Here is a 13,046-nt window from a genome sequence, read left to right as displayed (position 1 = left end):
TTGAGGAAATCTCTGGAACATCACCAACTGTTTAGATGATCTACATTCACTGATTTACACCCACCATTTTCAGATCTTCTTCCAGATTATTTTTTCCTTGTCACAAATCTCATGGGACAAAAACAATACATAGCAGCAGACCTGGATCATTTTTGGGATTACTGTGCCCTCCACCCTCTTTACAGAGCTCTGCACAGTTCCAAGCGGTTTGACTGCTCAAGCAAGTGGGGTGTTACCGCAGAGATGGTGCTGATAAAGAAAAGATGGACTAGTTTGGAAGCCAAGTTACTGCAGCCCCGTGTCAGCCTCAAAGCTCTTGCAAGGAGGGTGAAGTCTTTATGGATCATCAATAATTTATCAAAACACATGCCAAATGGGAATGGAGGCCAGGGTGAAGAAGAAAAAACATGGATACAAAAATAGAAGCTGCCTCAGGCCCTTGAGATGTATGGATGGTGGGCGTACACAGGGTGGGGAGTCCAGAGCTACATTTTACTCTTGTTTCAGACCCAAAACAATAGAAACATTACACATTTAAAAAAGAAATAATGGGAAACAACAATGATGAGACTGAGAGCATGCAGTTAAACACACACAGATAAGAAAAAGAAAGAAAAAAAAAAACCACACCACAATTGATTCAGAGGGTCGGGAGGGGAGGAGTGAGGGGATAGGGTCTCACAGACAATCATTAGATGGAGCAAGTGCCTGAAATCAGCTGCTACAGCAAAGTGCAACACAAGCACTTAAAGGAAAAATTGCCAGAACCAATCAGAAACCACCAGTCAGCAAAGAGACCAACAGCTGCATTTAACTTAGTAAGGAAATAAACTGGGGAGGGGGCAAAAAGAAAAAGAGAGAAAAACAATAACAGCTACAAACAGGTCTCAGATAGAAAGAGCAGCAGAAAGAAGGGGCAGGAGAGAGAGAAGAGGGTATGGGTGCATTAATAAAAACCAGCCAAACTGGAGTTCAGTAACTCTGAGTAAGATGTGCAAGGGGAAATCACCATGAAGTCAGTAATCAAACAGCTCAGACTGCTACAAAACAATATGTACATCCAAAGTCCAGGCGGCATTACTCAACAGCATTGAAAATAAAAGGGGGAGAAGGGGAAGGAGGTGGGTGGGGACAACAAGTCAAATCACATTTTGTAGTGTTAATGTGAGATGGCAGATGGATTTTTTCTTTCTTAATTTTTTTTTGTAATTTTAAGAAAAATTTAAAATAAAAAAAAAGAAAAAGCTTCTTCTCTAGCACTTTCATTTCACTTACCGCCAACTCGTACCATCGCCAGCATTGTGTATAGTTACCATGGAAAGAGTGAGTCAAGTGAAGGGCCCTAAACGCTAAACCATCGGAAAGGGAAATAAAAAAACAAAACAAAACAGGAAAAAAAAAAAAGGCAAAATATGCAGACATCTTACTCAAAAACGGCGGCTTTTTTGTTTCAATATTTGTACTTTTTGGTTTGTGTTTTTTTAAAAGAAAGAAGGAGAGAGGGATGATGCCAGTTAGCCTTCAACAAAGTGGAACACCAAACTGGTCAACACCAGACATGCCCAACATATGGCCATGATGGCCAGCCAACATTAACCCTTCCCTCCCTGGCGGTGAGAGCTAGCAAACTTTTAGGATTTGCTTTCACCAAACCTGTTCTTGACCATGGGCAGATCAAGAAACCAGCAGTGTATATAGCACAGCCCACTTGGGGCTGCTGCCCCACATGTCCCCACCCCTCCCACAGGCATCATCTCACACTTGAATGGAGGAGAACTGGCCTCAGAGGAAAGAGAGGATACTGGCTGGCCCCCTGCTTTCTTTTTTGGATACAGTTAGAAGTTGGACAGTACTCTTTCAGTTAGTTTTGTTCAGGCCTGGTAACAGGAAATCGGAGCCTCACAAACTGAAGCAAAGGAAAAATCAAGACAGCAGAAGGGCAAAAACTTGAAGTGGGTGGGAATAAAACTTAATAAAAGAAGAAAGAAAAGGAAAAAATTACTCAAAACGACAATAAAAATATTCTGTAAAGGGTGTAAACTTCTATACATTTCAGTGCAGGAAGGTGAAGGACACAGACACAAACACACACGCACACACAAGACTGGGATCCAAATGTGAAATAAGTGAGGCAAGACACAAAAAGAAATCAAAAGAATAAATATAAAGAAGAAATTGAATTACTGAAGACATGCACCTCGATTTTACGGCCCTCTACCACGGTGCCGTGTAATTTCTCCCTGGCCCTGTCTGCATCAGCACTATTCTCGAAAGTTACGAACCCGAATCCCTGCATGCAGCGGGAGAAGGGGGGAAAACATGCACATCGTTATATATTGAAATACTGATCTCTAGGTAAATAGAGAAAAAATATCACAGTATGAAATCGACATCAGCACAACTCAGCAATAACCTCCTAGAGTCACATTGTTGGTTCATGCATGTTTCATAAATGAAAGAAATCAAAATCAATAAAAAAGGAACTGTAATCATAATAAGAATAATAAGAGTAATTAAAAAAAAAAAAAAAAGGAAAACATAAAAGCAATTGAGGCCAGACCAAAAAAGAAGTACAAAGTTACTCGAGACAATTTTTCATTTTGGTTTGGTTTGGTTTTTTGTTTAAAAACACTTATCCCTGCTCTGAAATAGGCAAGCTGGGCAAGCCCAAGTAGGGCTTTTCTCCCCTCTTAATGAACACACAAATTTTGTAGGACCCCTCTCCGCCCCAGACACAGTACAGGACATCGACACTGAGCAGCACTTTGCTCTCTTGAGAAACTGCTGTGAGAGTGAGCAGCAATATGAGTTCATGCCTGGCATCAGGAATTCTGCAAAGCTTTGGGCAAATCAAACAGTGAACCTTGCTTTTCCCACCTGTAGAATGGAGACAGTAATAATTACCTACCTTAGAACACTGTTGAAAGGAAGGGCTCTTTGTAAAGCATCCCTTGTAAGCTCTTCAGGGCACAGCTCATGCCTACTCCTAAACCTGTAACTTCCCCAATGATACATGGGGCCCTGAAAGTAAGCAAGGCTTCTAGGTGGCACCATAAAATAAGCATATTTAATGTGAAAATTTAGAGTATCACATACTGTAGTTCCAGAATATTCTTGTCTCTGAGTACTGTGGTGGACTTGACTGTAAATCTAAACACCTAAATACTGATTCATTGGTCAAGACACGTTTTGTATGACACTGCTGACCCTCTGCTACCTCTCCCTGCTACCCACCTTACTCAGCATTGTTCTGAGATGGCAACCTCTGTGCTGTGGATAGCAACAGATCTCTGCCTAGTTAGAGTATGAAATTTCCAGAAAAATCCACATGTCGTGCTTGGAGCAACCACAAAGGCTCAAGGTCTGCCAAAACGTCACTTTAGTTAGACAAATTCAGGTTTACCACACCCATGAAGGCACAGGCAACACATGCCTGTCCTACACATGCTCATGCTGCTGCCAGCTCATGCAGTGGTATAACAGGGCAGGGTAAGAGACCATGCTTCCTTCCACAGAGCTGAGTGCACTGACATTAAGAGAGAGCCAACATGACAAAATGTATTAGGATTTTAACTAGGAGCAAATGGCATCTTAATACAGACAACTGTGATGAAATACTCTTCATGCCATTAGAGAGATTGGACCCAAACAAAAAGCATTGTTGCATTCTGCTTTCAGGACATTTTAACAACAGCAATAACTGGCTCCTGTGGCTTGGTATAAAGCAAATACTGCTTTAATGTACAGAGAGTAATCTCCACTGGCTCCAGTACCCTCAGGAGCAGAACAACAAAGCTTATATTTGATGCAATAGAAACTCCCTCCCTGCAATGTTAACTGAAGAGTGAGGTGATGAGAGTGATCTACAGCTATGCTTGTCAGGGAAGGGGCATGCTAGCCAGGCAATGTCCTTCATGCACCTTGGGATCGGTATGTATTTGGGATGGACAGCCCAAAAAATAGATAGCATCTTGATTTCTAAGCATTGTTAGCAATGAGACACAAGCAAGCCGTTATTCTTCAAGCGCTTTTTAAAGGTCTTTAGAATACTAATCTTGAACAGACTAAGCTGTTTAAGTGACAAGCTGGCCTTCATCATCCACGGCTAGGTTTCCAGCACAAAACTGCCACAAATTTGTAAAATGCAGGGTGGTGGTTACTGTTTTTTTGAGGGGGAAGGTTTACTTTTTTTTTCCTTCCCTCTGAACAGCAATAATAAAGGATTTTAGCCAGTACTGCAATGCTGAGATCAACAAAAGTGCTCCTTTGGGCTCCAACCCAATAATCTAAAGCTTCAGATAATTTAATTTCTCCAGCTATAAATAAAGAGCTATATAAATAACAAACTGATGCCTTTTTCAGAACAGCATAGAAGTTCCCTGTTTAAATGAATTAAAATCAGAGCTACAAGACATAGGGGCTAATAAAACAGCCTAACTGCATATAACTCTCAAATATATTGCAGAGAACTGAGAGGGGTGCAGGGGGTGTAATAACACAGATGATTATGAAGGAATAGGGTGCTGTGCCTGCTTTAAAGAGCCCCTACAGAGAAAGGTAAGCCTGAGAAAGAAAGCAACACCTTTCCCTCTGGTTCTGTATAATAGGGAAAAAACATTCTTTAAAGTTGGGGAGGAGGGGAGATAAAGATTGCAACAGGAATCTCTATTTCCCTCTTCTCTTTTTGCATTAAAATTTCTGTTTGTTCTAGACAAGCCTGTGGAGAACAAATGAAATTTATGTCTTCAGTGATGATACGAACTGAAAGCTGGAGTGCAGAAGGAAAGTAATTCTTTAGACATTAATCTGTGCAGGCTAGAACCAAACTAAGACTATTTTAATTCACATCTGTTTGCAATTAGTAAAGTCTGTATGGGATTTTTAAAAACTACATTATCATTAAATATCTTTAAACTGAGGAGGAATTTTCAGTATTTTTATTACGTTAACTCAAGGTAGCATACGATCCACATGCAGACTATATGAATATAATTAACAATGAGAATTAAACCAGAATTAATCTGATTCAGAACAATATAACTAATTAACCATATTTTATTGACAGATCAGCCCTTAGCTTGTGCAACTCTTTGTTGAGCACCATTTAATGTCAATACTGAATTAATACTTTACATAGCTGACTATGGCAGTTAGTATTTCTGTCCTCTTGGTTTGTCATATTAATGCATCTCTTAGACATTCAAATTTTCATCAGGAAAAACAGGTGAGCCACACTTGACATTTTTGTCATTTCTAAGTTTTAAAACTAGCAATTAGATATATATACACACACATTTTTGAAGTGGGAGAGAAAAACGAACATACATATTTTTTTTATTCCTTCTCACAGATGACCTGTAAAGAATAGGGATTAATTTGTACCTAAATACATAAGCAACAAATAGGTTTCAGTTTTCTCTCAGCAAGGTTGTCTTGACCTTGAAAGAAAAAAAAAGAAACAAAGCAAGAAAAAAAAAGATGGGGCAGGTATCCAATATTTACTAGCTTAGCTTTATAGCAGGTACTGGATTGCTCCATAGTAATAGGTATGGAGCCAGAGGAAGGGAAGATCCTGGATGAAAACAATACTTAGGTTTTCTAAAATTTAGATTATATACATTGCTTGAGTTTAATAATGTTGTTATGATAACAAGGCTGAAATTTTCAACAATTCCTCCCCACCAGCAACTGTCACAAACTTCTCCCATGCAGAAAATAAGTTTAACCCAGCGAACACTAAATTCCAATAAACATTTTTAGGAGTGGTGAAAAATTTGCAGTACCAGACTAACCCCTTTTTACCCAAAGGTTTATTGAAAGGACCTGAAGAGACCGAGTAACTGTCACCCTTTTAGTCTGGCCTCAGATTCTGCAATAAATAACAAGCAACATGATGAGCAGTGAAAAAAAAAATAAATGTATATATATATAGTATTTGAACGTTTCCATCTCTGAAGAATGAGAAAGAAAATTTACCATGTAACCGTAAAGGGAGAAATCAAAACCAGACGGTTCTCCTGGGTGTGGCCAGAACACAGAAATTAAACAAAAAACAACAACAAAAATAAAATAAAGTAAAATAAAAAAGAAATAAAACCAAAGAAAACTAAACAGAGCCCCTTGAAATCCATGCATTGTTAACCCTTCGTTTGTCATGGAGTTTAGACCAGTCACCTCAGCAGCAGCGTCTTTGCCTTGTACCACTGGAGCACGCAGCCAGCAACTAGCCTTGCTGTCATCTGCTGCTGTGCTTGTTTCTAACCAAGTTTTTTCTTTTTTTTTCCCTCCTTATTTCCACATTAAAGTTTTAGAAACCTGAAAAAATTTTCCAAAGAGGCAGCAGTTTAGGCTACCTGTTTCCAAGGCATTTGGAAAGAATAGAAGGGTTTCAGCTATAATCCACCTGAGATGAGCAGGACTGAATGCACCGACAGCAACACAGCACAAAACCCAGAAACAAATTATTGAAGTCACACACAGAAATGCTCCCTTCAAGTTGGTGAAAACATCTGTGTAAACCAAGCTGCCATCGTTTCAGCAGGTCTTCCAGCTCCTCCTGGCCACCATGCCACTCTTTGCATTAAGGCACATACACGTGTAGAACCTGTCCGTGTACCTGTGCAATCTGGTGAGTCAGATGCAGAAATTACCTGACTAAAAAAAATCTAAGTGTATCTTCAAAAAAACCTACAGGGCTATTTTTAAGCTCTATCATTTCCACAATCCAGCTTGAGCTGCTCCACTGCCAATCCCTGCTGCAAAACAGCAGAGGGGGCAGAGGCCAGCAGCGAGGAGTGGGAGCCCAGCCTGCACTGCTGGGCAGCAAGAGTTGGGAGCTTCAGAGCAGCTCCAGCCAGCTCAGGACAGCGGCTTCACAGCCCCAATCATCCCCAGGTGTGTGCTGCTCCTCCTCCCTTCCTCTGATCCTTGATCTCACTGCGTGGTCTGTGAGTTCAACAGGCTGAACTGGCTGAACACAAGCTCATTTCTCTTCCTGCTGCATCAGTGTCTTACTAATTTAGCGCCTAGATCCAGCTCCCTACACAGTGAAATGAACACTGCTGGAAAAGCACTCCCACAGGAGCAGTAGATCAGCTTATACTATGAAACCATAAACTTCAGACTGAAATTCAAGTTTAAATAAATCAGTTCAGTGTATGGACTCGTTGACCTCTTTAGTTCAGTATTGCAGACTTCAAGGCATGAAACCACTAAACTAGGATAAAGGGACACTGGTCATGTTTCCTTCATGCCACTGGCATCCTAAAGGGATCTGATGACCTAACAAAGTGATGCTGGTCACCAGCACTTAATTTGTTTTTAAACCTCATTATATTAATAACACTGTTTGTATTTATGGCTCAACTGATGAAATCTGAACAAAAATTATAAAAATAGAATTAAAATGAAAACAAGCCTTCTAATTAATTTATTTTATGTAATAAGGGACTTTCCACTGAGTGGAAACTAGGTCCAGAACAAGAGTGGCTCAATTCAAAGCACCTAACCCATTTAAAGAAGAAATAAATGCACATGCATACTTACAATCTTTAAAGCACCATTATTAAAATCTATTCACATTCTTAACCTACAGTTAACTGCAAACTTAAAAAAACCACACAGCTTCCACAAAAGTTTTTTGTTAGCACAGGTTTACTTACATCAATCCAAACACCAACAGATGCAATTTCTCTCATAACCCACTATACAACTAATTTTTAAAATAAATATGAAGCACTTCTAGGCACTATAGTCCTATACAAGAACTTGGAGATCTGAGTCTCCCAAGCGGAAGTCAGTGAGGGACACAAAACTTACAGCATCCTGAAACCATGAGCCCCTCTGCACTAATATGAACTCTTACCATTTAAAAACTAAAAAAAAAAAAAAAAAAAAAAAAAAAAAAAAAAAAAAAAAAAAAAAAAAAAAAAAAAAAAAAAAAAAAAAACACACTAAAAAAAAACAAAAACAAAAACAAAAAACCAAACCAAAAAAACCCCACTCCCTATTCAGCCAAGATTTTGCTGTGTGCTTACGTACTCCTGGTCTCTGAATGTCATTGAGGGCACATCTTGGAATGCCACACGGTACACAGCTGGTGAGAAAAGAGCTTGGATTCCCTTCCCCTGCAGTTTTACAAATGCCACAGGGTACTCATTACACAGGCAGACTGCATTAATTCTGCAAATATGTCCACTTGTTCAATTCAGCACAATAGTGGCAAAATACGCATCTAGAGGATGCATCTCCACTAACAAAAGGAGCAGGAATCCTCTCGACTTCCTCTGGAGGTGTTTTATTCACGGTTCAGTGAAGTGCATGGTAAACTGCAACCATAGGCAGAATGCTATTTAAGGGCACTTATACCAGTTAGAGCTAGAAATGTAATGGTAAACAGGATAAATGAAACAAACAGCTAGTTTCCTGGAAGCAAGCAAAAAAAACCAAACACATAAAAGGAAGACTGACGTCATTCTATTAAACAAGAAGAAAACAAAATGTAATTCAAGGAAAGTTTAAAGTTTTTATCTTGTTTCTCACACACAGCAAAGCAGTATCAGTGTGAGGTCTACCAGGGCCCATATATTCCTACTAAACAGACTGAATCTGGGAAGAAAGTGAGTTACAAAACAAGAATTCACGTTGCTTTGAGAGAAGAATCAGCAAAACTCATTAACTGCCTCCTACAGCTGCTGTGATAGAGAAAGTCAACAAATACCATTTCTGAAAGAACACGAGGTGAGAGGTGGCTGTGATGGACACACCCAGCACTCTCTTTGGTCATCAAACTTTTAAGTACACAGAGATCCTGAAGATGCAGCCAGTTTGATAGAGCTTCCCCAGGCTGTCGAAGAAAACTGCCTGGTCATCTCAGGTGGATTCAAAATGAGGAAGGCTACCAGAACACTTCCTCCATTCCCTCCTACTGACCAGCACTGGAGCGATCCCAGTAGACTTCTCCCGCCACAGTTCTGCGGGGACAAAGCGCTGCTCAACCCCATCGTACACTGGGTGGGGGCAAACCCAGGGCAGTTTGGGATTTACCACTGTACCTTTAAAATATTTACAAAACATATACACAAAACACTACAACCCTTAGGAACCCAGGGAAGGGAAGGGAGCATTGAGAACACAGCACAAGGCAGGCAGCAGGAGCATCTGCTTTCGGATTCCCAAGAGAGAGGAGGAGGAGAAGAAGAGAGAGAGGTTTCATATCATTAGATTAGAATGGAAACCACAGGGCAGGAAAATGCATTCAGATTTTTTTTCCTAAGGTGGAGGAAGAACCCAAGAGTGAGTGAGTGGCCTCCAGAAAGATCCATTTCCTTTGCTTCACCATCAGATCACCAAACTGTTGTTTTTCCATTATTTTGTGAATACCAGGTGCTTCGTGCAGCTACACCCCATTCAAACACTGGGGCCTCCCATTTTCATGCTAAGCAGGAAGAATCTTGCATTCTTTATAAAACAGGAATTATTTTGGGTGAGAAGGATGCAAAGATACCATGAAATAACTCTTTGGCTGTTTTCTCATTCTGTTCAGATTCTGGACATCCCTCAATAGAGGCTACCAGTTTTCCAGTTTTGTAACTGCTTTTTGCTGCAAGACAACAAAAAAGCAGTAGAAAACTGTGTGGTTAATGAAGACTAGAAGAACATTTCTCTTGTCTTTTTTTTTTTTTTCAAATATTTATTAAGGGTTCAGTGTAACATTCATCAAGGAACTCTTCAGCAATAATTTTTGTTTTAACTGAAAACCAGAAGCCTTGGGCTTTAAGAACAGCACAAGAAGGTACTTTTCACAGACATAAATCAAGTCTTTACGGAAAAGCCTTCAATGTCAATGTTGCCTAGAAGGGAAAGGGCAGCCGTGGGCGTTTAATACACCGCGCTGTATGGATGGGAGAGAGAGAGTGAAGTTCATGTGTGAAGAGGAAAACACTGCTCTGGAAAGCACAGGCAGTGGGATATGAAGAACATTTTGCCAGGCCAGTTATTTTTGTTCTTTCTTTTGCAATTATATCTGAACAAGTAGGGATTTGATAGAGGCCAGAGGCTATTCTCAAAACCAAACAATAATGACTAAAATCTAGAGTAATTCACAGGTAGCTTTGGCCTATAAATATCAAAAGAACAGTGGAGAGCAGAATAAATATTTACAAATTCAGCACAGCTGATTGTTTTGGTAAAGCATCTAGATTTTTAACCATGCAGGGAAGTAAAACTCTAAATAAGCCATATAGACATTTACTTGTTCAGACTGTCTTGTTAAAAAACAAAACAAGAGAAAACCATGGTATTAAGCAGAAGCAAAGGATGAGAGGAAGGGGCTAAAACTCATGTCTTTTGTATACAGATCAATGGCTTTCTGGTTTCCAGATAATACAGGACTGAAGAATTTCAGAATGCATCTTGGGCAACATGGGTGGAAATTTGCAGAAGGCTCTGAACGTGAACATACCCCAGATTATATGTTGAAGCAAAGAGGCCACCATAAAAACTGTGGACCTCAAATCCAAGCAAAAGGCATAAACTCTAAACCAAAACTGCTTAGCTGAATTGCAACTTCAAAACCTTTTGTGTGCATGCACACATGTGCACACACGTGTGTGTGAGGAGGAGGGAAATTTTGTTTTAATTGAAAATGGGAATCTTAGCATTGATTAAGTCAAGCAGAGTATAGACATGCACTGTGCAAGCTTCCCCCATAGAGCTTTGGCAATGCACCTCGCTCCTGACCTGCAAAACTCCCTGCTATTCCAGTGCTGAACCTCCTGGGCAGAGAGAGAATCACAGCAATTTGTCATTGTGGTGATACTGGTTACGTGATGAGAACCAATTGCCAATTAGGACAGAGATCACTGAATCTCTCTGCAGCTGACCCAAACAACATTTGAAATCTCTCTCCAGAGATATAAATTACCATTAACCCTCAACAAAACTTGCCTCTTAATATATCTATAAGAAGAAAATAGGAGTGTGAATGCAAATTCTGTGGGGGAGGTCCACATGGGGCAGGACAAGTGGAATGAGGATGCTTATATTAAAGCACCAAATATCTCAAACATGAAAGGTCAGTATCTCAGAAGTGCCAAGTAAGTCTGCGAAACAGTATATAAAATCCTTTCACATATGAGATATGACAGTTTTTCTACAGAAGTATTTTAATGCAATGAAAATGGCAGGGATGGGGGTGAGTTTAGCTTTTGTTCTTATAGTCTCCCATCACACAAAGCTGTTTTACCTTATTCTGCCTTCCTCACGGGCAGCCATTGCCCACGCAATGGGAACGGGTTGGTATGAAGGCTCAGCTGACTGAGTCCCTGTTTGTTCAAAAGGCTGGGGAACCTGATCCCACAGATAGGAGTGTCTCTGAGCATTTGTACGTGCTGCCCAGAAATGACCATGCTCAAGAGTCTCAAGTCAGAGGGAACAGGAGACAGTCCCCAAAATAGCTTCTCCCCTCCCCCATCACTCTGTTTCCTGCTGATCTCTACAGAATATGTTCTCTAGGCAATGAACTGCCTTTTACTCTGCAATCAAAACAAGAGAAGCGGGTACAGAAACAGGACTTACCTTCGAGCCACGCTCATTAAAGATTATCTCTACATCAAGGATTTTGCCGAATTGCTGCAGAGAGACAAGGGAAAAGAAAAAAAAAAACATTTATTTTTGGCAGTACATTTTTCCTACCTTTTGCAGGGGCTGGCTTAGTGCAAGAAGGTTGGTGAGAATATTTCTAGTTTACAGGCAAAGGCATAAAATTCCAGTGACATGACCCAATTCTCCTGGGTTAAGACATGAAAATCTTCTTGGTCACAAACTCCAGGTTTTCTCACAAAAGTCTAAAGGAAGAAAAATATTCTCCAGAAGAGTTTCAGGGATTTGAGGAAGCTCATCTTTTCCCCGTTAATCTAAACAATTCTTCTTTCCCTCATTCTACTATTTCATCTAAGACATGGCTCTATGATTTCATCTCAGATATCCAACAACATTTCTCACATATAATTCAACATTTCAGCTTCCACAACCTGAAGTGGCTATCACAAAGAGAAACTTAACAGTGATGATCCTCTGGAAGGAATAATAACATATGACTCCCAGCCTCAGGGATTTCAAATACTAAAGCTTCTTTCCTTCCATTTATTTTCCAAAACTCCAAGCCTTCAAAAGAATTGATGGCAGATTTAGAAACCACGAAAAAGGAAAATTCCCAATAGTTTGTTTTTCAGAAAAAGATCATTTAACTTCAACCTATGACATATAGTAGCTGGTCAACAACCTATGCAAGCTTATCACATGTATTAGAATTCTGACCTCTGCCTCAGCCTGGAGACCCCAGAGGAGAACTCTGCACTGAAAGGGTTCCAAAGAGCTCCCTATTTTGCACAGAAGGAGATTTACCCACCTCTGTGGATCCATGTATGGGTTACATCTTTTGCCTTGCTAGGAACATATTAAAATATTTTATTGAAGCAGACAGACTCAAAACAGTGGCCCAGAAGTAAAAGTATCACCGCTTCAACAGATGCTCACAGTACTCTGCCCTCCAGAAGTGTCAATGCTCTGTTTCCTAACTGGAGGTCTGCTCTCTAGCAAGACAGGTCTAGTTGTCGTTTTTAGGAGTGTGCATATGGAGCAGTCTCCATTCTCAAGACACATACTCACATACTGTACTCAGACAAATGCTATATCTGTTTTTCCTATCCCATTATTTAGGAAAGCTTCCATCAACACTGTTTTGAGTTAAGTTTGATAGCAAATGAAGGAAGAATCAACAAGAAAATAAAGAATTGTTTCACAGTTAAAAAAAGATGATGAACACAGGGTCTAGGCACTGGGACACTCTCCCCTTCGCCCAGCGTTCTTAAAATAGTATTTGCCTTTTTTTTGTAATTTAACAGTTGCATTCAGAGTCAAATGGGTATAGTACTCATTTTGTGGGTGCCCCTCTTGAAAGGCTTGTGTCCGGATTTGAAAACCTGGAACATTTACAGCAGAGAGCCATGATGGCTGAGGGGAGGCTCTGAATATGTTAAGCAAAA

The 13,046-nt window shown here is 40.1% G+C and overlaps 1 protein-coding gene across 10 annotated transcripts in view; it reads right to left on the bottom strand.

The window, feature by feature from the left end:
* RBFOX2 (RNA binding fox-1 homolog 2) overlaps positions 1-13,046 on the bottom strand; it is a 170,832-nt gene that overhangs the window by 25,956 nt on the left and 131,830 nt on the right. For all 10 annotated transcript variants that reach the window (XR_008430882.1, XM_053942414.1, XM_053942405.1 and 7 more), the window contains 2 exons: positions 11,578-11,631; positions 2,198-2,290 (listed from right to left, as the gene is read on the bottom strand). Coding sequence is in view for 9 of the 10 variants with exons in the window: in XM_053942414.1 (XP_053798389.1) it covers positions 2,198-2,290; positions 11,578-11,631 (147 nt within the window). In the remaining variant the exon portion in view is untranslated. The remainder of the gene's footprint in view (positions 1-2,197; positions 2,291-11,577; positions 11,632-13,046) is intronic.

This window comes from Vidua chalybeata, chromosome 5 (genome assembly GCF_026979565.1).
Source record: "Vidua chalybeata isolate OUT-0048 chromosome 5, bVidCha1 merged haplotype, whole genome shotgun sequence".
In the NCBI taxonomy this organism is placed as follows: Eukaryota; Metazoa; Chordata; class Aves; order Passeriformes; family Viduidae; genus Vidua; species Vidua chalybeata.
Note: the sequence above shows the minus strand (reverse complement) of the source record. Positions and strands in the feature narration are given on the sequence as shown.